Source organism: Struthio camelus, chromosome Z (genome assembly GCF_040807025.1).
Source record: "Struthio camelus isolate bStrCam1 chromosome Z, bStrCam1.hap1, whole genome shotgun sequence".
NCBI lineage: Eukaryota > Metazoa > Chordata > Aves > Struthioniformes > Struthionidae > Struthio > Struthio camelus.
The window spans coordinates 85,267,471-85,294,653 of NC_090982.1; the positions used below are offsets into that span (position 1 = coordinate 85,267,471).

General features: G+C 43.2%; 1 protein-coding gene across 4 annotated transcripts in view; it reads right to left on the minus strand.

Moving 5' to 3' along the window:
• Positions 1–14,577, minus strand: part of SMAD2 (SMAD family member 2) — a 52,254-nt gene extending 37,677 nt beyond the window's left edge. Inside the window, exons 1-2 of one of the 4 annotated variants that reach the window (XM_068926968.1) lie at positions 14,487–14,577; positions 2,889–3,181 (exon numbers count right to left, since the gene is read on the minus strand). In XM_068926968.1, coding sequence (XP_068783069.1) covers positions 2,889–3,124 — 236 coding nt within the window. In that variant the 5' untranslated portion in view covers positions 3,125–3,181; positions 14,487–14,577. Of the gene's footprint in view, positions 1–2,888; positions 3,259–13,863; positions 13,977–14,486 lie in introns of those variants that run through there. The other 3 variants (XM_068926965.1, XM_068926967.1, XM_068926966.1) reach the window with 3 other exon arrangements.
• Positions 14,578–27,183: the final 12,606 nt, after the last annotated feature.

Here is a 27,183-nt window from a genome sequence, read left to right on the forward strand (position 1 = left end):
CCCACTCCATCTGTCTGCCTCTGCTTTCTCAGAACCTCTATTAGGCCGCATAAGAAGTTGTGTTAATTACCACATGAGCAGCTTGAATAGTACACATAGTTATCAGCCTTACCTAGTATGTGGTCACCTTGACAGACAGGGCAGAAACAGAACAATTTCAATCGCAGCAGGATTTTATATAAATGACAGGGTAAGTACATGCAAATTTCTGAACAGGGAATTTTATTCAACTTTTGGCAAAGTTTCTTTCAGTTTTGAGAAAAGCTTGTGTGTGTTTAGTTGTTTTAGATTTTTATGATGAAAGGGTATACTAGAATTAAATATTATAATCGAACTCTGGAAATCTCTAATGAGACAAGAAATTTGTGAAACTACAAGTGAAACTTCTGTTGAGGGAATAATGCAACAGCTCCAAAAAGAGGCATACAGCACTGGTCAATACCCGCTCTTAAACAGTACCAGCGATAAAGACTGTAGCTAGTTAGAAAAACAAACACACACACACCCACCCACACACCACACCCCCCCCACACACCCCATCACACACAAAGAACAGAAGAGCATTTGGCAAATTAGCTCAACTGTCATGTCAGAATTGCACCTTAGCAGCTTTGCACCCCAAGCTTCTTGTTGATTAGGAAGAAAACAGTTTCAAATTCAGTATCTTTTTATTTTTCCCTGCTGACCTACAGGTCTTTGGGTCATCCGCTGAAGTGGGTCTCAAACAGCAGTTCTATTGACTTCCTAAACTCAAGAACAAGAATCTCCGAAAAATCATTACAGTACTCAGCTGCCGTTTGTTCATTCTCAGGCACCCAGACTACCGCTGTCAAAGTGAAATACCACCAACAGTCCAAAAGCCAACTATGAAACTAAAGAATTTTGTGGAGCACTGCTGGCAGCCCTGATATCTAGCTCCTTAACATTAAAGCCATTTCTCGGTTTAAAATTAAACCTTGTGTAATAGCCAACGCCACTGGAAGAGCTCTCTAGCTACCAGCTTCTTCCTAAGGCAGTCAAGAAAGTAGTAAAATCTAGGTCCAGTCCTTTTTAGAGCTGACTCAAGGATAGGCGAGAACAGTATGCCTCAGCCCAGCAGGAACTGCTGATTGCAACGTGGAGACTGCGTCATAAAGGGTATAATACATCTCTGCATTCCGTTTTAAAAAGTTATTTACTATTACTATTGTACCACAAGAGGTCATGCAGGCAGGAAGAATGACTTGAACACACGAGACAGGTGCCCCAGGAAAACAACGATAAATTCGCATACTGTTTTTATCTTCTAACATTGGCTTCAAGACGTTTAGGCAACAGTTCTTCTGAAGTAGCAACATTCATTGGCCGAGCACCCCGGCAGGACAGCTTGAGGAAGCCCAACATTCGGTCAAGAAGTTGGGTACGTGTTTGTATCACGTGAATAGTTGCTCATCATTTTCTATCACATGAAAACTTCTTCCAGTTAAGCGTTCAGTCAGTGTCACGGTAAAGACTTGGCCAAATATATAGAACCATCTCAATGAAATACATATTCCAACAGGTTCGAATCTTAGTCTACCAATCCACACTAAAACCACAAAGCTCTAACAAATATTTCATTTCTGACTGTTTTCCAAGTGGCAAAAGGAAGAAAGCAGAAGGGAACACCAGAGAATTCTGAGACCGCTCTAAAGGGGGGGGGGGGGGGGGAAATACAAGCAGAGCACAGCGTTAGAAGCAAAAGGAGAAGAGAAAAAGAACAGAATTTAAATAGCCATTGATTCAGAGCATAAACAAGATTTTCTCAGAAAGCTATGTCAGTTCTAAAAGAGAATGCTAAAACCATTATTAGATAAAGGCTATAAAACATTTGACATGTGGAAACCATTACTGACACCAGTCAAATCTAGTTTGCGCTATGATTAGTACAAAGTTTAAAAGTATAGCGGGGACCAGCACGCTAATATAGAAGTCAAGCTCACAAAAGGATGTTGCTTCTCTCCCTTAGAAACTATTTTAAGTGTCAAGGAGCTAGGGGGCCAGAATATTCCTGTGTCACAAGATCCTGTAACTTTTTCATAACAAGAAAAAAGAGACCTGTGAAGTGATTTGATACTTATGTTGCACACTTAATGAGCTTACACATGCATCTTAGTGGGAATTTTGTATAACATGAATCTAAAGTACATCACATTAATACTTACAAACATAACCTCTCGCACAGCAGTTGCTATGAATTAAGCTGAGAAAGTCAAAGGGGTAGAATGCAAGTCGTTCACCTAAATGTATATACATATAAAGGAGCAGAAGAGAATTCCTAGAAATACTCCAAGTTATTAAATGAAAAGCACTTTCATTAACCAATAACAAATAATAATTACAGTAAATAAACTGGTCTGCAGGCAACCTGCCTCCAAAGATAAGATTTCCCTTCCAAAGAGACAAAGGATGCAGCTTGTACAACTTAAATTAAGGTACCATGTACAACTGAAAAATAATTAGATGACTGAAGTGTTGACCAAGGAAAAACAAGTCAATTTTTTTCAAGTGAAAGTGTAGGTTCAAGTAAGCCCCTCCAATTATAGACAGGGTTATCCAACAGAAGCATAAGGCAGTGCTACAAACTAGAAGGTATGCTAGGCACCACCTGGATATATATAAAGTGTACTAAGTGGCACTGCAAAATGAATTTAAAGTTATTACTAAAAATGTTGATTTTACAAAGCATGTGATTCAGTTGTGAGAGCTGAAGCAAGCACTATTTAAAACCAAAATAGATTTTAAAGATTCTTCTCCAAAAAATTCAAAAGCATGCAACTGATTTTGTTTATTTATTCACAAGATAGCCTAAACATCCATCTAGTCATTTCTCAATTGGTTATAACAATTTCAACCACAACAGCACTTACCTTGGTATCGTCACACATTTTGTATTGCAATTTTGAGTGGTAATTGCCTTCTCAAGCTCATCCAGCTGTCCTGTTTTCTTTAGCTTCTTGACCAAGCTTTTCACTGCTTTTTCACACCATTTTTCCTCCTGACCATTCTGCTCACCACCACCAGCCCCTCCAGAGCCACCAGCAGATTTTTTCCACCCCAGAAGTCTCTTCACAACTGGTGGAGTGAATGGCAATATGGACGACATGATTTTCACCAGACAGAACACTCAGCACGCAATAAATTAGAGATTCCCGTCTGAGCCCTAAAAACACAAACCAAAATAGACACATTAGCAGTGAGGTTTTACATAAGACAAATACCTTGCTAGGAACTTCATTACCAAACACCATAGGACATAGCCTCCCCAAATAAGCCAGATAATAGTTCAGGACTACTCTACATCATGGTTACTTATTTCACCAATGAGATTTACGTGCAAGTTTTCTGCACCTCATCCCTTTCCTTCATCAGCTTGTGCAAATTAGTAGACAAGTTTACTGTTGGATTAGGTATTTTATTGTTCCTCAAATCTTTCCTGGCTAAAGTCTACTCACTTCAGTAACTACAAGAGTTAAACTTAGTCTAGCTTTGCATCTAAATTAGTTGATTTCAGTCATTTGTGAAAATTTTAATAAATGATTGACAATTTGTAAATACAGATATGCATGTTCTGCCTGGCTCCAAATTAACTTACCAAGCAAAACTATTTCGAACATCATTTAGTCATTACGGCTTGACAAAAGTCTTACAACAGCCAGCCATTTGGCAAGCCTTTTGTCTCGTTTGTCATGATTTAAATAACTATCAATTTTTGTTCCACTAGGGACATCAACTGGAATTCACTGGAATTTTCAAAGTTTGGGGTTAAGCTTATTTTCTACTTCCAATTCAGAGCACAATGGCCTACAGATAATGAATCTTCCCAAGTGACATCACTTGAAATCATCAGAAGTCTTTCAAAATTCTTTGCAGGATATTTAACTTCTGAGTTTTCAGGTACCTGAGCTGTGGAACTGTTTGTCTGTTTTCAGTTTTGACTGCTTTTCATTCACTATCTACCACCTGATCAGATTGTCTATATAAAATGAAAGATTAGAAGGGATGCTATGTTCAGCTTTCACTGCAAATTACACTTCAAATCATTCAAAAGAGAAATAACAGCCAGTAAAAAACTTCATGGTTTTGCAGCTTCTATGAGGGTAGCAGCTTCTATTAGGGTAGCTTTAGGTATTAGAATATAAGCCCCAAGTCAGCTGCATTATTTTGGGTAGATAGCTATAATACCTTGCCTGAGGACATCACGATCCTGTGGACAAAAGTAGAGCGTTAAAGCCAAATGTCAAAACCTACTCTTATTCCCAAGCAGCAACTGGGCATTTGAATTTCAGAAAGGTACCTCGCTTCCCAACTTCAAAACCCATAGCTGTATGAGTTAGTTCAGTCAGCTGAAAGATCTTGCTTTAGCTAAGAACTAATGCTACACCTTCAAGCTACTTGATCAGAGCTTTCAGGGTACCTTACATGTCTCTCCATCCTGCAGAGGCACCTTTCTCACTTCTATTCAAAATATACCAGTTTCATTTTATTAAGATTTCCCCCATCTGCAAAACAACACTCTTGATTTAAGATATTTAAGGCTATAATATTCATGACTGAGTTACACTTTGTCTTACCTTAGCCGTTTCAGTGAGAACCAAAAAGTCAACAAAAGATACATTGTATTAATAACTTAAATTTGTAAATTTTTGACCTGCACAAAATAGAACATTCCACAGAAAGGCTGTTTCATTTTCAATTAAATTATAACCTTCATAAAATAGCTTCTGAGACCACTTGAAAATATTACTGAAGCAAGAAGTACAACTGTGTGGGCTCCAGGAGACAGAGGGTTCTGATTAACAGGCACTCAAGATAAACACCGCTAATTTTAGGGAAGAGACTCAAAATAATCCATCAACCTTAAACCAAGAGTATTCATTTTCATACAAGACGACAATACAAGAAGAACTTCAATATTTTAACATTACTGGAAGAACAGAAGAATTATGCCCAATTGTGTTCAACCTGATCGCAGGTCAGGTTTTGTAGCCTGCAAAACCATTATACTGGAGTCCTCGGTGCTGCAAATAAGAAAAATAAATTCAATATCCAACACTTTAAAATCAAATTCTGAATAGGACACTCAAGCTACAGCCTCACATGGAACTAAGCCAATGCAACAGCTTTTTGCCACGAGAAATCCAGGTCTTGTTTCCTCCTTTCTCCTCACCTCCTCCTCTGCACTAGCCCTGATAGGTGCTAGACCTTTCTACGCAGACTCAGCTGGCTAACCTAGCAGAAAATTATCAAGTTTTTTTGCCGAGTTAGTTTTCTTCCAGGTTAACAAGTTGTATCAGCTCACACATGGTACCGTAAGTACCAGCGTTGATACCTGACAATTTATAGAAGCATGGATGGAAGATTGAGACTCTCCTCCAGCCCCAGCCTCAGCCTTCAACAGTGGTGTTAGCAGTTCACTGCATCTCTTGAATTGCAACCTGAGCATTCACTTTATTATCATTAGATAATTAATTCTAGTGGAAAAGCCAAATTAATCAGTCTTACTCCCATTTCCACCTGTTCTGAACTGTTTGTGGGCCAGGCAGTAGAACAAGTCAGACCCTTAACCCAGTACCTCAAGTGGCTTCAGAGACAAAATGGGAGGCTTACGCAGCCTCTGCTGTTTTAAGAAATGCTCACACTAAGCTTCTGAAACAGGAAACTGGACTACATGTTCCAGGTGCGACCTGGAATAGCAGTTGCTCTGAACTCTATTAAAAGACTTCCAACTTTTGAGCAAGGCCAGCATTAGATGCTTCAGAGGCATATGCAAGAAATTCCAAAAATAAACGGAAGGGGGCTATTTTGCCACAAAGGCCACACTAGGAATCGATGGTTTAAAGTCTGAACGCTAATTTCAGCGCTCACAGAAGTAGGCAACTGTGAAGACCAGCACTGATGCTTATGCACACCTCAATTCTCCTCAAATTTATGGAGCTCACTTCCACATAATATGCATACTTCCTGCTCTTTAGGTTCAAATTTGACACCTTTCAGTGCCCCAGAATTTCTTTGATTGTCAGCCTCATAAAATACATTTCACTAAGGTCTCATTTACTACCAAGACAAACTGTGTATTCTTTCAGGCCTTCTAAAAACATTCTCAATGCATTTATCTAATTTTTCTGCTCCACAATACCCTTTGAGATGAGGTGTCCAGTTTTACAGTATTCTCCCTTAAGACATAACACTGATCTACATATCTCTATACATGTATATAGATATATGATTTTCTGTATTCTCTGGTGCTTTAAAAAAAAAAAAGCAAATCTGCCTTTCTGCTTCAAATTGACATTGAGTGATCCAACTCTTGCCGCAGGGAAGAGTTCAGAAGCCCCATACATATCCGTTGTTCTTCACATTTGAATTCTTATGCTATTTTGACACATTCAAAAGTGAAAGCCTTCCCATTTTCAAAACTGTCAGTTCAGAACAAAATAATCAACACTTTCCAGATAGTTTACCTATTGTTTTAACTAGTTCCTCTACATACATATTTACTAGTCTAGTTTGCATAGAAGCTGCCAAAACAGGTTTATCTGCTACCCCCATGTATATTAGCTATTTTCACATTAAAACAACTTTTTTTTAAACAAGGGAATATATTTAAGAATCCTTTATTACACTGATTATTGCGCCTTAACAGCTGATAAAAAATAAATATACACCACAGCAGCAGTCTAAGATTCTGGGAAGCTTAAACTAGCTTCTTCCTTCTAGCATGCCAGGTGCCAGCAAGTTTCACCAAGTTATTCCAGTAGTGACCTCATATCGTTAGAGGGCTGAGCAGAGAGAACGTGACACAAGTAGGACAGGACTTCATCCAGCTTAAGACCTCAACCAATTGTGATAGACTCCTGGCAACAGAATATTTCAGCTGGCTTTATTTCTGCAAAAGTTACACTATTCTGCAAACCTAACGGAGGTACTATAAAGTACAAGGCATGTTTTGCTTGAATCCTGAGCAATTTAGATAAATTTAAAATTATGCAAGGACAACGCAGCAATAAGGTAATTAATAAGATATACCCTACTGGGTCAGAAGACTGGTGCATCTGGCCTAGGGCTCTGTCCCCAACAGCAGCAAAAGGATACGCTATTCAAGGAAAGCACAAGAGCTTGGCTGCCTTATGTAGCCCATTCCCCTCCTAACCCCTCATCATCCACAACCATTATAGCAGCAATGTTAGAGGCTACATCCCTACCTATGCCATTTAGTAGCCATTTACGGACTGTTGTCCACAAATTTATCTAATCACTTCTAGACCTGATGATACACTCTGCCTCCACGATCTCTTGTGGCAACCAGCACCAGACGTGTACTGCCCACTGTGTAGAGAAGGACTTTCAGCTGTTTTAACTCGATCTCTTCCTAGTTGCAGGAAGTGCCTCTTGCTCTACTCCTGCAAGCTTTGCTGAAGAGCTGCTTATATTCATCTTGTCCACAAACTTCATGATTTTGTAGATCTGAATCACATCATCCCCACAAATGGGGGACTATCAGCCTTTTGTCACAAACAAAGCATCTGAACATAGCTCATACAGCTCGGGAAGCTCCTATGGAGAGAGGCCAAGCCTGAAAGCTTTATTTCTTCAATTAAGTTACAAGTACCCGAAGATAATGGCAGAGGAACTGATCGAAAGACTGCAGAAGAATTAAATCAGACTACGGTCTATGTTTGCCACTTGTCTTTTTGGTCATATTATCCTAAAGCTACCAACATTATTATTAAGTATAAAATAGAAATCTACACCGCACGAGCAACTCGTAGCTAGAGAATGCAAAGCACATCCATGCTGCTGAACGTCTGGCAGAAGCTCAAACAGAAATCTGCCCCTTCGACTTTCATTCCCTATGGCTTCTTGTATGCACCTCTACCATTTGTTAGCTTGTAACCATGTCCGTCTAGTCTGAGCTACCATGTTTAGACCTACGGATTTATGAATCACTTTGCTACAGCTCATTTTCAACCAGCAAATCCCATTTCAATTCATCACCTATAATTTCTGCCTGCAAGTTGATACAGTAACATCAGGAGTTTTAATTTTTGTTCTTAAAGCATCATCTTCTCATTCACCATCACTGTTGATACTAGCCTCTGTTACTTGCTAAAAAACATTCCTCTACTATTGCTTCTTCCATGTATCCTTTCTTGATCCATAAAAAGGTATAAAATGCTCACCCCCACCAAAAATAATAAACTTTGCCAACACTGCAAGAAATATTTTCACATTATGAAGATGGCTGCAGACTAAATACATGCTAAATCTGTCATAACTCTTCTTCCTGGTGATATAATCTTCATGAATTCGTTGTAGTCCACAGCCAACCATCTCCAAATGCTAACTACCCATTTAAGGCCTTTTTTTAAAGGACCTTGACAACTGTGCTTCCCCATCATTCATTCTTTGCACTGTCTTTCCTTTGCTCATTCTGTTCCACTGAGGCCTGATGTTATACTCAACAATCGGGTCTTTTGCCTTCCTGTGCACTATTTTCACAACATTTCAACATATCAACTGTCTCCCTGTAATTACTCATCGAGTCTCAAGAGCCTTTTCTAAGCTCAACTACAGATGAACTATTAGTATCAAGGCAGAAATGTAAAACAAAGCAGACAGCTACTATTTCATCCCTTTCCATACTCACTTGTGCCTTAAAACTGTAGCTTTGAACACTCAGTTTTGCCCAGATAAGTGTTGCTTTAGATTGCTGCGCATAGAGAGCACGTGCAGTTAAAAACAGAGTGATTCCAAACAGATTAAAACTGGAAAATTTACAAATTGCCTAACTTTGGCCGTATCTGGTTCATCTCTACCCCTGTAGTATACTTCTGTTTCCTGATGCACATGTTTCTATAGTCGATCAAACATAGTGTCATAGTTGGCAACTTTTTAAGTAACAGTTTGAGTCATGTCTGCTATTATTCCATTCTACTGTAGTTCTCTGGAACAAGTATTAAGCGTTAAGCCCACGATCCCAGCAACAACTAAGCATAAAAGATGAAGAAAACCTTAAAGGCAGCGTGCTAACAAATTAAAATCTTCAAGGAAAATTTCCTTTCCTGAGCGTCTGGAACATACTATAAACACACTGCTGCTACCAAAAATATCAAGTGATTCCTGGCTAATGTATTCTAAAACCTTATGCAACATATTTCATATCAGTCTGCTTATTCATCTTAAACTTGAAATAAAGAAATCTGATCTTTCTTGGTTTTACTAGAAGTATTCTGGCTTAGAGGAATTTTATTTGCAAGTGTTCTTCTCGAATAAAGAGGACAGAAGTTAAGCTCTTGAGGGAAGAATCGTTTGTGGCATTTGAGACAGTCTACAAGTTCGTTTCCTCCCGATCTTTGTCTCTTTTTTATGGCATTATTAAAAAGCAATGGTTTTTCATTAATCCTGGAATTTGGTGGAATTGATAAAGAATCTCATCCAAGGGCACATTGCTTCAGATCTCTTAGAAGATACACCCTTTCCTTTCACATGCCTCCCTGCGATATTAGGCATTTTAAAATAAGGTAACATTTACTGAAGCATATCCTATTTAAGGCAATATCAAGACACAGCAATCCTAAAAGTTGAAGTTTTAAAGGGCATAGCTTATGTAGTACTATAAATGCCAACTACGTTCATGCAAATTCGTTACGAGTTAGAGAAACTGTGAGAAATGAAAAAACAAGTCTTTCATCTTGAATTGAACAGAAGTAAAACAAAATTAATTTTTGATCTGCTTCTAGATTCTTCAGACCGTTGTTCTAAACAGTGATAGGACAACTTATTTTCAGTGGAACCTGAGAAAGTTTTCCCCAATGTTAACGATCTCAGTTCACAGGAAACCTAAATTCTGCATGAAGTTCAAACTAAAACCAAAGCCACTCTTTTCACTTTCAGATAGAATACAGTCTAGCTAATACATTTAGTAGAATAGACAAGAGAAGACTTTTTACTTCTACCCCTGCACTCACCTCCCCTCCAAAAACTGCCTTTTGAGATTCCAGAAGGGCCCGTTCTTTCTTCCGCTACAAACACATATTGAAGACACCTACAGTTTTGTCATACTAGAGAACCTCAAAACTGCTTGCTTACGTACGTTTGAGGAACCACCACAGACGAAAGATGACGCGCATCCTTCTCCCCCCATATTCTGGGTGGAGTAGGTCAGCTTCAAATAGTTCCTCAGTAGGTTTGGGGTGTTTGGGATTTTTCAATTTTGGCAGTGGGGGTGGAGAAGAGAGGGAAGGGGAATCCAGCCCTGCTGAGCAATACCCTCACCCCCACCCTGGTTCAGCTTTTCAGCCAATTAGGCCACCAGTGGGGAGTGGCTCTAAAGAGCTCCCTCCCAAGGGGCTCCATCTGGCCTGCAGCTCCATCTGGCCAGCTCACAGGCCAAAGCTCCACAAAGCAAAGCCAAGGTCCTTGCTCAGCTTTGACATGAGCAGATGAAGTTCAAGGCAGGCTGCTTGTGACTTCGGGGGACAGCAGTGAAGAAAATTCTTCCTCTGGGACAGCTTTAGAACGAGGATTTTGTAACATGCCAACTTAGAAACTCAACTGACACATTAATTCTTTAAATTTATTATGCTCTAGTATTGTAATGCATCTCACAATTCTGCATAACTGCATTATTTTATATAGCTCATTGAAAAGAGAATTACCCACCTACTTTTAAAATAGACTTTTTTCCTCTCACTCATTTCAAGAAGTTTGATTATGAATCAAGTGAGAAAACTTACGCTTCTCATACCCAGAATTAAAATAAGCACCAACTTGATGTTATGAAAGCTTCAGAAGCTGGAATTTTTTCAATTACTAAGGACAACTGCAAATTACAGACAAATATAATAACGAAAAGCTTTGTTGCTATTAGAACATTAGCACATTGAAAGTAGCACATGCATTCATAGCATACTAAAATGGCTTGCAACTAGAGACATGAGAAAGACAAGATTTTAATTTTAATAACCTTTGATTAAGCTACTAATAGGACTGAAGCATTTTAGCAACTCTCCTAGAACTACAAAAGAGGAATATTATGAAGAATGTAGTTAGCCAATCCACCTGTCTTCGCAAAGCAACAAATTTCTTGCATGTACTTAATATGAACCAACTCACAGAATTGCCCCTGAAAACTGAAGGACTGTAATATTTCCACAAAAGCACCAAATACACATTCCAAAGGGCAGCAGTTTTGCAAGTCTTCTCAGTTCTTTTGTTTTGACTAAAATTTTCCATGCGTAACAGGCAAGTGTCAATTTGATTATTTTAGAAAGTAAGTATTCCTGGGACAAATCTGACAGGAATAGTCACGGACCCGATTATCAGGTACCTGTCTTGTTCTTCATGCATATAGCTTAGCAGTTTCTCCACTTTGTTAAATAAGTGCATTTAACTAGCTTAGTCAAGTTCACTTTCAAAATAGGCCTAAAAAACGTTCTTCAAACACTCCTCTTGATAAGCAGAGCTCTCTTCACTTTGTACTGAAGAGTGCCTTATGTTAAGCTCATACTGCTCCAGCGTAATTTAACCAAGCCGGAGCTCCAGACTAAACTGTTACGAGACCCAAGAACCACTCCCTCACAGCCTCTTCTTGGTCTTCTTACTACGACTGTCAAACACATATAACCATGACAAAACGTCATCCAGATTGAAGCCTCACTCTTTGTTATACAGTTTCTCTACTGGAAGTTGAGAGCAACGTTTAGGCAGATTTTCAGCAGCAGCCAATTTTTTCTAGCCCAGAGAGTATTGAACACAGGGCTGCCTGTACTCTCTATGCTATTACAAAAAACTAATCCCATCGCATGACCTGCAGCAATTCAGTTTAACAAATCAACAATTACAAATATTTTGGCAAAGTAAGCTTAGGTATTGTTTGCCTCTCGGCACAGTTCACAACCAGTTTGTGGCTTTATGATAAAAGTCATTAAATCCAATCTGAAAAGCAGAATTTACAGCTCACTTAGCAAGTCAGGCCCATAAATGGATGCTTTCAATTACAGGGTATTTACATGCACAAATCATTAAGGCAGCATTGAATATATCTGAAAACTCTAGAACACTTTTATAATAATTAAAACTTTGCATACTGTTCTTTATATAAACAAAACTTAGAAATTCTCTTCAGTCTCAAACAGAGCTCAGATTCGTTGTTATCCTAGACCTACTACAAAGCCTGTTCTCCCAGTAACTCTGTGGGAAAGGGATTAGAGAGATAGAAACAAGTTTTGTTTTTTAAAGTCGCACTCAGTAATTGTGATTTGTGAGCTCCAGTAAACTCAATTACATCAACTAGTGCTCAACACTTCTGAAAGATCAAGTGGAACAGGAAGATGGAGGTGGACCCTGGAGGGCCTTTCATTTCGAGATTCACTGTGTAATTCAAGCTTGTTTTCTTTTGTTCATGAACCCAGCTTCTGGGTAGAAGAAAAGAAGAGATCACTTAAGAGGTCAAAACACCTCATTTTTTTCAATTGTGTTCTCTTTCTTAATGATCAAACAGAACCTCAGGAAGTTGACAACTTCTTCTCCAAGATTACATTACCCACAAGTCTAGCTTCTTCCATAAAGAAAACTGGACCTTCAAACACAGTTGTTGTTTCTGGTGACCTCCAGTGCAGTCCAAGTCTGAACCACACAATTACAAAACAACAATCCACTACAAAGTCATTCTATTAAACATCCCACTATACTGTTAGGAGAGTCTCTAAATACATATCTAAATTAAGTTTAAGCCACCTGAAATGAGATCCTCCCCTTCCTCTTTTTAAAGGCATTTATAATCAATCCTATCTTTCACTCTGACAGTGCTGAGTAAAGGGGGAGGAGGGGCAAAAGGGGCTTCAAAAACCTCCCTTTACTTATACACTCACTCCCCTCTAATTCACCGCAGCTTGTAAACGCAGACATTTTAAAGGTACCCCTCAGAAGACACGCATAAAGAACATACTCATGCACCACGCAGCTAACTGAGATAAAGCACAGGAAAGTCTAAATAGCAATCTTGTTCTAAGGGAAGCCTTTTGCCTTAACAACAAGAGTTTTTTTCCAGTCTGGAGAACAGACCAAAGCTTAATCAGTCTCTCACTACAGAGTCCAGCCCCCACAGAAACAATGTCATGAATCGGTTTGAAAGTACAGCTCTCCAGACTAAGAGTGGAACACTTAAGCATAGACAAACTTGCTGCTATGTGCAGGCTCCTAATAAGCTGTCATTGCAAACTTCTTGCTATAGATAGAATCTTACTTGTTTGTAACCATGAACTGTGGCAACATGAACTCCGCACGCAATATACGCACATTGCAGCGCTCACCAGCAGCATTTTCAGAAATATTTGTTTGGTAAACCAGCACAGTAAAACTTTTTCTCAAAGCTATCTGTGTGTTTGCAGAGTACTCGAGGACCATGCAACAGGCACATTTCCATAGTCAAAATCGGTGATGGAACAACCAAAAGACATGAGACCAGGCTGCAGTCTGAATCCCAGCTGTTCGATTCAACAGTTCTCCAGGACATCACAAGGGCTCTTCACCCACGCACTTTTTCCCTTCTTTTATTTCCCCAGAGCGAAAACTAAAAGATTATACTGTGCCACACTTTCTCTTCCCCTCCATCCCCCCCCCCCCCGCCTCCAAAAATTGCAAACGGGAACTCTACCAGACTGCAGCAACAACAACTATCAGTATTTATCACCATATAACTTCTCCCATGTGCTTATCTAGGTAGATGAAACACTTAACAGATGACGTCTGTTTACATTTTCACAAGGCACAGATAGCTGCGGCGTTAACAAAAATAAGTGCCACGAAGGAAAACGCTAATTTCAACCCGCACACACATGCCTCGTAGAGGTAGCCCGTGCTCCACACCGACGGCTTTGGAGGAGGAGAGGGGCAGACAAAAGAGCCCCGGCCGCAACCCTTCTCCGCGAACTCGCTCCTAACTTTGTCCACCACCCTGGCGCGAAGTTGCTGCGCCCCTCACCGCTACGAGCGCAGAGAAAGCAGAAACTGAACTCTCCCCCCTCCTCCTCCACGCCGAGGCACGACCCGGCCCGTCCCTCCCCCCCCCCCACCTCCTCCCCGCAGCTCCACGCTCCGGGGGCTCCTTCAGCCCCTGGGTGCGGGGCGGCGGGAGCAGCGCCCTGCCCTCTCCCACCCCCCCTCACCCCGCAGGCCCGGCCGGAGCCACCGCCCCCCGCCGGCAGAGGTGGCCCCGCGCGCCGGGCCCGCGGCGCCCGCCCGCCCGCTCCCCTCAGCGCCGCGTCCCACCACAACAAAGGGGGAGGGGGGGGGGGGCGCCGCGGCCGCCGGGCCTCCGCCGGCCCCGCTGCCGGGTCGGGTCGGGTCGGGCCGGGCCGAGCCGAGCTAAGCCGGGTCAGGCCACCGCCGCCCGCCCCGCGTCCTTCCCCCCCCCCCCCCCCCGCGACGCGGCGCGGCCCCGCCGAAACCGCCCCGGGACCAACCTCTTCCTCGGCGAGCTGCGCGGCCGCCCTCCTCCCGCAGCGCTGGCCTCCCCGGCGCGCCCGCCCTCCCCGAGCCCATTGGCCCGCGCCCGGCCCCGCCTCCGCCTGTGGGAGGGGAGGCGACTCGTTGGCTGCGCCGCCCGCCACTCGGCAGAAAGCGCGTCGCTATTGGACGCTCGGCGGCCAAGCCCGGCCCGCGACGCCGATTGGCGCATTGAGCCGCCAATCGAGTGCCCGCGGCGGAAAAAAAAAAGAGGGGGCGGAGAAAAAAGGAGCGAGGCGAAGGGAGACGGAGCCGAGTGGGCGGGCGCGCGGCGGCGCTGCGTGCGCCGCGCTGAGTTGGGGGGGGCGCGAGCGGCGGCCGCTCATTGGCCGCGTGGGCTGCCACTCCGCGCCGAAGGCGCCCCTTAGGGGCGGTTGATCGCGAAAGGAGAAGCGCGGCGCCGGTTTGAGTGACCCGCATTGCGCAGCCGCACTAGCGGCGCGGAGGATTCTGCCACCGGCCGCTGTACCCCTCCGCGCCGAGCCGGCTGGGAGCTGAGAAAAAGTAGTGCGCCCCTTCCCCCCCCCCCACCCTCCGCCCTGCGCGCCCCAGCAGAGTGACGCCCCCCAGACGCCCTGTCTGCCCTCGAGTGCCCAATAAACACACGACTCAATCGCAATTTAAAAACCTTGGGCGAGGGAAGGCAAAACGCCCTCCCTCGGAGGGCGGCGAGGCCGCCATGGTGGCCGCCGGGGGCACGAAGCCGCCCCCTCCCTTCACCTCAGCCGCAGCGTGGCAGCGCGGCGTTTTGGGCGGGTTTTTGAGGCGCCGCCGTGATTCTGCCGGCGGCTCGGCCCTGGGGGATATATTTTGTCAGTTTGAGGTTCACGCCGTTCAGGAAACGGACCAAAAAATAAAATAAAATAAAATAAAAGCAGATGCCCCAGTGCAGAGCTGCTAAGAGAGGCCCGTCGTGGTTCTGAAAGCTAAGGAGGTGTTTCAGGCGTGTTACACCTCTCTCCGCCTTCCTCCCGGGTGGATGGAGCGCTAACAAGGCTTTGTGCTTCCTAATGCGGCCACCGCTTGTCACGCAACTCGACGGCCCTTGGCGCCCTCAAAACCTCCGCACCTCTGTCAGATGGGGTGGAGACAGGCCAAGAGGTTGAAAAGCTTCTGTGGAGGGACGCTGGGAAAAAAAAACAAAAACAAAAACAAAAACCCAGCAATTGCACAAACCTGATTTCTTCAGGAACGGAAATTGCGGGCAACAGGAGAAATAGAGCAAAAGGAAGAAGGCATTCAGTGCTACAAATCACAGAGCCCAAAATTACCTGAGAAGCATGGTTGCCGTGGAGAAGCCAGAGAAGATTTACATTTGCGACTTAGACACAGCCCTAGAAAGTGCTTCCAGCCACGTTTCTGGAACTTCAGAAATGCTACCTGATTTGGCAGAAACAAAGGAAGAGCAAAACTCAGTCAAATTTTGGCACTGATGCCAAATCTGGGTATTGCTAGATGCTATTACATAAATAAAGCAGGTCGCTCGCCACATTTTGGACGTTACTAGTTAGGTACAGATGGTTGACGGTCCCATTTGGCTATGAACCTGCAGCGGAAGAGCATCAGCATCTCTAGCAGGGTATGCTAATGGGTCTCGGAGGGATCAACATCTTCTCAAACGACATTCTTGTACAGAGACGCAGAAAGAGCACGGGGGTATTTCACAGTCACAGTTTCACCTGTCTGTTAGAAAAGTTGAGGGAAATAATCTTAGATATAAGAAAACATAATGAAACTGTGACTGGCTGCACTATCCTAGAGAGGATACATGTTGACTTCCCAAAGGTTGTGACCAAATCCCCTAAAAGGTAAAAGAAATATAACACGGATATTATATCAGTTCAAAGACACTTAGGATTTCTAAATGACCCGACACTATCAGATGTCGCCATGTGAAGAAGACAAGCATGGAGTGCAGCGCCAGGAAGGCAGGGCTTGGAGACAGAGCAGATAGTTTTTGCGTTGAGGTCATCGCTACCAATATGTCAGAATGACCTGTTAAATTGAAATAAAGGAATAGCTTTGAACAGAGTTCAGATGCAAAAAAAATCAGCCAGTGTGTTCAAGACAGGAAAAAATATATGTTGAAGGTGACCGGAAATCCATGGAGAACCACAGCAGCATTAAATGCTGCTAAATTTCTTCAACTCACGCTATTGAAACTCCAGCATATACTTCAAGAAGTGCATACTCGAAGAAGTCCCTTAAAACAGTGCTTCTTCCCTGCTTACTGTAAATGCCACTTAAGCAAACTATTTTCACTCTAAACTTATGCAAAGGTAGCGTTCGTCTTCCACAAGAGTGCGCGAGATTGTACAACACAGAGAAGCTGGGTCTAGAAGCTGTGAGAGGGCCCGATTCCCTCACGTTCCACATTACTTTGTGGCCAAACAGCATGAAAACGGCCTTTTTGTGTTACTGCAGGACTGCCTGCCACGGGGGCTAGCGCTGCAGTACTTGCAAACACTTCCTCCATGTGGGTAATAGTGTGAAACAACTCATCTGGAACAAAGGACTGAGACTGTGTCTCCCTCATGCTTTAAAGGGTTAAAAATGGACTTAAACTGCTTCCCCTTTTATCACATGAAGTTTGTAAGCAACTTCACGTTGTATCACTTGGCGTGGCAGCATGAAGAGGGTTAAGGAGGAAGCCACATTTTGCTCTTGCCATCAAATAGTGAGGAGCAGTTGATTTAAAAGACAACTAAAAGCTATTTTTGTACTGTCCTAACAGGCATTTGGACTGGCAAGAGAAGATCCTTAACATCATAAATGAAAAAAAAAAGCTATTGCATTAGGCTCCTAAATGAATGGGAACTTCTACTCAGTCACACAGGCATATAATAGACTGAGTGTGTGCAAAGGGTCAGTACTCCTCAGACCATAAAGAAGCTGCAAGTTAAGGCTGAGAGGAACAGCAAAATACTTAAAATAAGCATTTTCCTATTTTGACTCCTCTATGTCTCTTCTCAATAATTAATTTTCTCTGAAATGTTGAAACTCAAATCTATTCACTACCACTTCTAAAATGCAGAAGTATTTCCAATATTACATAAATCACTGTAGTTTCAGACAGGGCTATTACGGGATTTCAAAGCAAAGCAGCAAAACAAGGAAACAGTCCCATAGCACAGAAAACTTGTCAGCCCTTGATATAAGCCTGCAATCTCTGTCCTCTACCCTTGCCAAAGTGGATTTAAATAAATATTCAAAATCACGTGTTAAAAGCAAAGTGCTTTTCTGACCCACTGTAATGCAAACTAGTTGGCATTTAAGTTGTAAAGTACATTAATTGTAGTATATTACATTTATCAGATGAAATAGAAGTAAACAATAATTTCTAAAAGTGGCGTCTCTTGTAAGAAATTCATGATTCCGTAAGATCTATATATTCATTCACATTATGGATTTACACTGTGTAATTCTCATGAGCAAATGCTTTAACTATCTTAACTTATCTAGATATCTTAATTCCTAGTGCCTATTTTGTGCATAAACTCTGTTCCCCTAAGTAACCAAAAGCATGGTTAGTTAAACAAACTTTGGCATAGTCATACAAGCACTTGGGATGCTTTTTGAATTACTGAACTGGGGTGCTGAGCTAACTTGCTCTACCTTGTGCTGAACTGGATCAGCAGCTCTCACAGTCAGGGCAGTAAGATCCTGCTTTGGGAAAATACCAAAGGCCTGGATATATAGTGGGAGCTTGGTAGCTCACATGCAATCACGGATGAGACACATACAGTAAGCCAGCTGAACTGAATTTCGCACTAGTCTCCTGGCTTGAATGCCTCAGCTTTATGCCTAACTTTAGGTGTGGTCAATCACTGCTAAGGAACAGCCACGACTTAAACTGCTTGAACTCAAATCACTTCTTAATTATGCTCGGATGCTAGTCTCGGTTGCAGGCAAGCAGGCTGCAGAAGCCTCCGAGATGGTTTTGTGTGAACTCCCTCGGGTCTTGCAGCAGCATAGCTACTTCCTCCGGAGAGGAGGTGCAGCCAGGACTCCTCCATGGGCCCACGGCGGCCTCCTGAACCCAGCTGGAGTGTTGGAAGGACCTTTCAGACACACCGCCTGCGTTCACATGCTCGCTGGCAGTCTCCACGCTTCCTTGTCAATAGTCACTTGCCTTTCATTCCTCCATTTTCCTGTTTTTACAGATTAGAGATGTTTTGTGTAATCAGAATTTCTGGGGGTTTTTTTGGTTTTTTTTTCTGGCTATCCCTCTGTCCTTTCCCCTTGTTCCAAATACTACTTTGTTCTTCTGCCTACAGCCTTTATTTTGGATTACTTGAAGTTGATTAGGAACACATTTATGCTAACCCCAAATAAGCCATCATTAACATGAAATAGTCATGTTTGCACACAGATTTACACCAGTTTATCTTTATTGTCTTAAATAAACAAGTGTAATTTGTGAGTAGGCCTTGGGGACAAGAGCTTTGTTTCTGAATTAGTAGTAGGCCCTGGTCCAGCAAGGATTTGTGTATGTGTTTAAATCTGTGCGATGAATAGGCCAGTTGAAGGCAGTGGGATCACGCACAAAAACAAAATTCAGCATAAATGTAAACCTTGGGATGATTAATTTCTCTATCAGTCATCCTTGTTTCCTTTTTCCACTTTCTTTTTCCAAGAGGCTGAAATTAATTCGTCATTACAGTGAAACCTGCACAATAAAAAAATAGTTTGTGCCTCCATAGGAAGGATCAAAATAAACCAATTTATGCTGTGATCAGTTATTGCAATACAGTCTGTTTCTGTTTTACACTGTGTAAGATGCACTATGCTAATTAAGCATATGTTTGTATAGATTAGTCTCAATGAGATTTACCCCAGTTTTCTACACCATCTGTGCAAGATTGATAGCCGAGTTGGAAATGATCTCCGTATATATTTTCTGTATTAGTTTGTGAAGTATTCGGACTCCTTTGAGGTAAAAGTTTTCTGCATGTTATTATTGGTCTTGCAAAGCTTTAGTTACATATCTTGAATATTCTCTTTGTGCTTTCAAAAACTAGTGATTTCTGACAGTATCTTTTAAACAGTTATTGTCATTCTGATGAGCAGCACAGATCAAGCGAGAATTCAGAGAACCAGAAAATAATCTTCCTTGCTTAGTTTTATTTAGAGATATAGAACATATATTACTGTTATACAGGTGAAGACATCACAAACTAAAAATGTTGCCATAATAAAAAATTAAGCTTTAAAAATATACTGGGACTTTATCATCACAAAACTGTCATGTTGTTTATTTCAGATCTTGACACTTATCATGATGAATAACTGATGCGAAAATCTCTTATCCTTCTAACAACGCTTGAAGCTGATAGCTGCTTCTGTGTAATCCGCAGAGAAGTATGTGTTAGAGCCTCCATCTTTGCCAGCCCGCGTTCCCAGGGAGGCAGGCTGATTTCTTCCACTGAGGTGACAGAAAAATGAGCCCTTTGCTCCGGAGAGCCCCAGCACACTGAAATCTGCCCTCTGTAGAAATAATGTTTTGCCCTGTTGTACTTATGAAGAGCCTTTCTGGCAATCTAGACCAGCTTCTTACTAGCACGTGGTGAGGACATCGTCTTGACGCCATGTTCTGGCTGCAGGAATTAAGGAACTGACAGGTAAAAAATTGAAATTTTAGCAGTCTTCGGATTTATAAGTAAGAGGGACCATTATAGTCATCTACTTTGTGTAATATATTTCAAAAGCCAAATAATTTCCCCCCCAGAATCCTTTTGCAAGCCCATAGCCTCTGTGGCTGTGAGCTACTGCCTATCAAAGAAGGAAAAAGCAACTCAAGTCGGCTTGCAGACTTAAAAGTGGAACAGATCCGCCACCCGCCTAGCAGGTTGTTCCCATGAAAATGAATGCTTTTCTTTTATCTGTAAGGAATCTGTTTAGCTTCAACTTCCTGCCATTGGATCTCATTATACCTTCTTTTTTTTTGGTTGTGTTTTGCTAGACTGATGTCTTTAGTCAGACATGTAAGTATTTGGTGAGTGGGAGCAAGTTGCACCTCAGTGTTTTTCTTAGATAAATGAACTAGATTGAGTTTCTTCGGTCTTTCACCATAAGAAGAGTTCCGAAATTTCAACATTAACCCTGAATCCTCTTTAGCTCTGCAACTTCCTTTCTGAAGTATGGGCACTGAAACCACAGACAGCCCTTTAGTGTGTTTACAGTGTTATAATACTTCTCTGCCTTTATTCCGTTGTCTTCTGCTTATACATTCAAAGGCCTCATTTCATCTCTTGGCTACTATGTAAAACTGGGAATATATGTTTACAATGTTTTCTACAGTGACTCGTAAATCCTTTTTAGAGTCACTGCTTTCCAAAACGCAGTCCCTGCTCTTAAAGTTGAGATGTGCTTTCTTGATTCCTTGAGGCAGCTGTCTTAAAAACACCAGTCTGAGTTACCACATTTGCTGCACTGTGCAGATCGTGCTATAAAAGTAATTTGTCAATACCTATGAAGCATGGCAGTAAGAAAAGCCTCCCCGCCTTCAGCCACAGGCAAGGACAGCTTCTGATTTGTCAGACCTTACCACTAACAGGTGAAGAAAGTTCAGACAGTACCAAAATCGTAAGTGCTTTAGGATAGTATTGTCACTGAAAGTGTAAACAGAGAGGTATGTCTTCTGATGTACGTGACCAAACCAAATGTGAAACTATGGTCTATACTAGTTAGCTTCTTCCTGCAAGTTTAACAGAACTGCAGGAAAACATATTACAGATCATATAGTTTTAAGCACTAGAGATAGTGAAGACAGAGCACATATACACTGCAAAAGTCAGATTCAGAACTTAATCAGCCTGTTGATATATCCCACAGCAGGGAATGAGGCAAGAAAGAGCTACAAAAAATATGAGAGTCTTAGAGAACACTGAAGATACCTATCATGCACAAATAGGTAGCTGCACCAACTGAAACAGAAACAATGGTCTGCAAAGAAGAGCAAGGAACGAATGAAAGATGCTAATGTGTTGTATACATTTATTTCAAGAGAAGTCACTTTGTAAACCTGCAGTTTGTAATCCACAGCGATTTGTAATCTACAGCAACTGATGACCAACAAGAACATCGCTCAGGAGCAATGTCTTGCTCCCCATCCACTGACTTGAAGAATAAAGCAAAAGAAGTGGTTTGCACCTCAAACGCTAGCAAGACATGAAAACTGGCTGAACAGCCAAGCTCAGAGGACTGTGGTAAGTGGCACAAAGTCCAGCTGGAGGCCAGTCACTAGTGGTGTCCCCCGGGGTTGATACGGGGGCCAGCACTGTTCAACATTGTCATTAATGACCTGGACGATGGACAGGGTGCACCCTCCGCATGGTTGCAGATGATACAAAACTGCGAGGAGTGGCTGACACACCAGAGGGCTGTGCTGCCATTCAGAGGGACCTGGACAGGCTGGAGAGAAGGGGCAGACAGGGACCTCGTGAAATTCAACAAAGGCAAATGCGGGGTCCTCTACCTGGGGAGCAATACCCCCATGCACCAGGACAGACTGGGGGCTGACCTGCTGGAAGGTAGCTCTGCAGAGAAGGACCTGGGAGTCCTGGTGGACGAATTGACCCTGAGCCAGCAATGTGCCCTTGTGGCCAAGATGGCCAGTGGTCTCCTGGGGTGCGTTAGGCAGAGTGGTGCCAGCAGGTCGAGGGAGGTGATCCTGCCCCTCTACTCAGCCCTGGGGAGGCCACATGTGTGTCCAGTGCTGGGCTCCCCAGCATGAGAAAGACATGGATTTACTGAGGGAGTAAATGAGAGTCTAGGGAAGTGCCACAAAGATGAGTAAGGGAATGGATCATCTCTCACACGAGGAGGGGCTGAGAGAGCTGGGCCTGTTCAGCCTGGAGAAGAGAAGACTGAGAGATCTGATTGATGTGTATAAGTATCTGAAGGGGGAGTGTCAAGAGAACAGGGCCAGACTCTTCTCAGTGGTGCCCGGCAATAGGACGAGAGGCAACGGGCACAAACTGAAACCCAGGAAGTTCTGTCTGAAGATGAGAGAAAAAATTCTTTACTGTGAGGCTGACTGAGCACTGGCACAGGTTGCCCAGAGAGGTTGTGGGGGGGTCTCCTTCCTTGAGATGTTCAGAATGCAACTGGACATGGTCTTGGGCAACCTGCTGTAGCTGACCCTGCTTGAACAGAGGGCTTGGACCAGATGATTCCTGGAGGTACCTTCCAATCTCAGCTAGCCCATAGCTCCCTGACATGGTATTTGAGATGTTACAAGGACATCGTTTCTGCCTTTACATAATGAATACAAGTCTGTTGCAAAAACATAAAAGCTAAATCTGGTGGAAGGGTTTAAGGCAAGCTTTGCCATTTTTTTTGGGAATCAAAAGATGCAGCTGCCCTCTGTGTGTAGTGTTACCCTGTGTCGAATATAACCATAAATTTCTCCTTAGATAACACGGTTGATAGGTGCTTGTGCCCTTGCAGCACAGAGATTCACACAATTCTGCCTGTGTGAATCCTCAAGTGGTCCTGGTGCATGATATTATCATAATACAAAGCCTTGAAGGACCTTGATTTGGGTGCAATAATTAGTGTTAAATTTTGCCTATGAAGCTCAACTTGCCTCTGACACACAAGAGAAAAAAGCCCCGTTGGAGTTAAAGAAAACAGAAAAATTGTCTGGAAGGTTCTTTCCAGCATATGTCTATAATTTCAATCAGAAGTGCAAACCTCCTGGTTTGAACTCAATAGCCCAGGTTTTGCGAGTGCTGTAACCAGAGTAGCCGCTTACCCAGGTCCCGGGTGGATTTTGCAATCCACCAAACTTGACGTTACAGGTGACTCCCCTGTCTGGGAGTGAGAGAGGCAGGGAACATCAGTCTGAACTCTGTCCACCCTTGAGAAACACAGTGGGCACCTGCCTTGAGCAGGCTTGAGTCCAGGCATCATTCTGCCCAAGAAAATTGTCCACCACAAATCCTAGTCACTGCACTGATAGGACCTGGCAGTTACAATGTTCTAGTTGTAAAACTGCCTTTTCCTGGTAAGGCTCAGAGCAGTGACAACCCGTGTGCTAGCGCTGCTTATCTCTGATTATCAGGTCCTGGCTGCTATCTTCTCATCCTTCAGCTGATGTTCCTGCTATTTCTCTTCCAGTTGATCCAGAGGAAAAAAATATGTAGTTTCTCACCTACTGTGCATCAGTGTGAGACAGTTGATTGTCAGCCTACCCATGAAACTGTCTAGACGCTGTGATGTGCTGTCAAATGCACAAATTTAACAAAATGATAGGGGAGAATGTTTTCCCTATGAATCCTCTTTCAATCATCATTCTCAGAGGTTATTTGTGTCTGTGGCAGGTACAACATTTTCAGATGAAGACATGATTTGATTAATCAACTCTGCCTCTTTAAGATGTTCTAGGTTTTTTCCGAAGACCACCCATGACATAAGCTGAGGCTTACATAAATTCTCCAAGCCCTACATGCTGTAGTTACAGGTAGTTTGCAGTTATTTAAGTGGTAATGTCAGTAGATAATGGTCTCCTGCTGCTAGATAAAGCCAGAAGAAAAGCCAAGACATTTTACGCCTGGCTTAATTTAAAAGTGAAGGCTAGTTGCTTGGAAAAACAGCTGTTTTGAAAGACACCATCAGTTTTTCTTCTTAGGTTGTTTCTCCCAGCAAAATGGTGAGGAACTAAAAGGAGAAAGAGAACCATCAGAAACGGTCCTAGGATCATTTACAATTCCAAAAAGACAAGATTGTCGGCGTGAAGGAATCTTGCCCTTTCCTTCTTGCCCTCCTGATATTCTGCTCTTTTAGGAGCATGATGACGTAACAGCAGCTGATGTGACTGAAGTCCCTGACATGGCCCAATTAGAGTCTCAGCTGGAAATGTTGGCGAGGGCATCAGGCTGTGCGGGAGAGGCATTTCCTGGAAGCTCTCTGTCCTTGGAGAGATGGGAACTGTGTCGCAGGGCCATCAGCTGGGGCAGAAGAGCTGGGGCATCAGCCTAGAGCAGGGAGAGCAGAGAAACGGGACCAACCTCTCTGGCCATGCCATTGTACTTACAGCCCCAGAAAAGAATATTTGGAACATATTTTTGCTCTGCAAGGTGTCCACATAAAGGCATTTGCATGGTTTGATGGGCTAGATCTCCAGTGTCTTTTGAGGGACTGCCCTGAGGCTGCCTCCAACACCAGCCCCTTATCCCTGCAGACTGTGGTGGTAGGGTGCACTTCACCAAATATTAGATTTCTGAAAGTTAGATGTCCAAGCGTAAGTTAGTCATCCGAAACTTTCCCTTCAGTCAACAGGGAAAAACAGGCATCTCCAGAGGACGGTATATCTGGCCTATTTTAGAGCTCACTTTCGGACGAGATGAATAACCCTCTGGAGTTCCTATTTCTCTGCATTGACCATACCACTGTTGGTTTCTTCTTCATGCAGTGCCGCGGGCAGATCCCGTAGGTGATTGCATGCCAGCCTCCCAGCGCTCTCACTGCAGCCATACCTGTGCAGAGCAGTGCATGGTATACGCACCACGCCAGCTGGCCGCAGCTGGGGACGCTGGCCAGCTTGGAATGGGCAACGCCCAGAGTACTAGACTTTCAGCTTTCAAAACAGGGCGGGCACATGAAAAATGTTGTTGCAAATGGTCCCTGGCTTGACCTAAATCCCAAACCATGCCCAAGACCTGTCTGGGAGAGTGCAGCTGGTCCTGGGCCAACCCGTTGATAGGGAGCGTTCCGGCTGAAGAGCACGGACAAGGGAGCTGCGGCGCGTTGGACTGTTCCCTGGGACTTCCTATTGGCGTCTATAGGTACTCTAGGATCAGACTAAGCAGTCCTACAGGCTTTGGCATCCTGTCTTTCTGCTTGCCTTCTGCAAATCCAAGCAAATCTGACATCCTTCTTAGAGCAATTTGAAGTTATCCTTCATCCAACCAAAATGTACGGAAGAGGAGTAGCTTAATGGGCTGGGGCACAAACTGGGAGAGCTAGGGATTTTTGTAGTTATATCTGTGGTGGGCTGTCCACGCCAGGTTTTTTTACAAACTGGGAAGAGAGCTTGCTATTCCAACCATGTTTGGCAAAATCACAAAGTCAAACCTCAGTTCTCCTAAGGCAGACAGGCACTGCATAGTAGACTGAAGAATTAAAATACAGATCTATTGACTACTGGGATGTCGATCTAGCATGTAAACCTCTGGTGTAACAGTGTAGCGCCAAAATGAGCTCGTAAAACTGTATGACGTGCTCAAGGACAGAGTTTGGTGCAGGAGCCGTGGAATTCCCTTCCCCGTTGCTCTTGCACCTCACTGCTTGCCAGTTGTCTGACTTTGCCTCCCATTCTTCATCCAACAAGTTCCAGCTTTTTAAACTATTGTACATTCTCATGACAGGCTGTTCAGGAAAAGAGAGGACTAAGAAACACTGGGGAAATTTCTTCACTTTTTGCTATTTATATTTACCCAGCTTAATATCTGCATGTCAGGTATGCCCCTGTAGGACTGCATAGGGGTCCTGTGAGAGGACTTCTGATTCCTTTCTTCTTATATTCTGCTTCACCTCGTGCAAGACGGAGGAGCCGAACTGAGGTTGCAGCTTGTGTATGCCCCCCTTCACAAAGAGCCAGTAATTGTTAAATAAATTATATGCTCTTGTGTCCGCATGCTAATAACTCTAATCCTACCTCCAACTACCAGGTTTAGAAATGTGATTAGGGAGGATTATGCCTCACCTAATGCCTAATCGCTTATCTGTTCTTAACTGGCCTTTTATTTCCACACACACAGCATAAAGAATTTAACCAAACATCTTGCACACAGAGAAAATGCCAAGTGAGTTAAAAATCAGTTGAGGGAGAGTAGGTAACAGCTAGAAACCAGACGTGACTGAGCACTGAAACATTAACCAGTGCGGTTATGACTCCTAGCAGCACCCAACCACTCCCTCTGCACCCTGACCACTTAAACAGCTAGAAAGCCAAAAGGGCTGGAGTTGGATCTCCCACTGGACTTTTTTATTTTTATTTTTTGCAAGTGAAGCATATTTTTTCATACAATTCTTGCTTTTATTTTGTGTGGATGCCTTCTCCAGCAATGCTAATGGGCAGGTTGGTAATGGCCACAGTTTAGGAGCTGCCTAAACACCGTCCCCCACAGCCTGGTCTCTGCAGGCAAGAGTGTGTTAACTCCTCGCTCCCTGTCTCAAGGTGATATCCTAGTGCCAGCACGTGGAAATTACTGTGAAGTGAAACCTCACTATCCCAAAATATTTTGCAGGTTTAACATGAGCAAGCAGAATCAGGTGATATGACATTTTTCCCTGGATTGTATAAATTGTACTGAACTCACCGGCGACTCCACCTTCTCCAGCGTCCACTTCACATGGCCACCCGGAGATGTAACACCTCTTCCCCTAATGATGGCAAAGAGAGACAGGCAGCCCTTTGGGGAGTTTGCCAAGTACCAAAATGACAAAAATATGTTAGTATGACAATTAGTAGAAACAGGGTCTGGAGACCGTCTTCCAACAAATGAAAGACCATGTCCTTTCCGACTCTAAGTTGGCACAAGTCTACTGGCAGAGCTGCTCCAGTTGACTGGCTGTGGCTTAGCCTGTATTTCTTGGAGCGCCAGGTACACCTGTTCCCTCCTTTCTTTTCCACTTCCATCACACCCA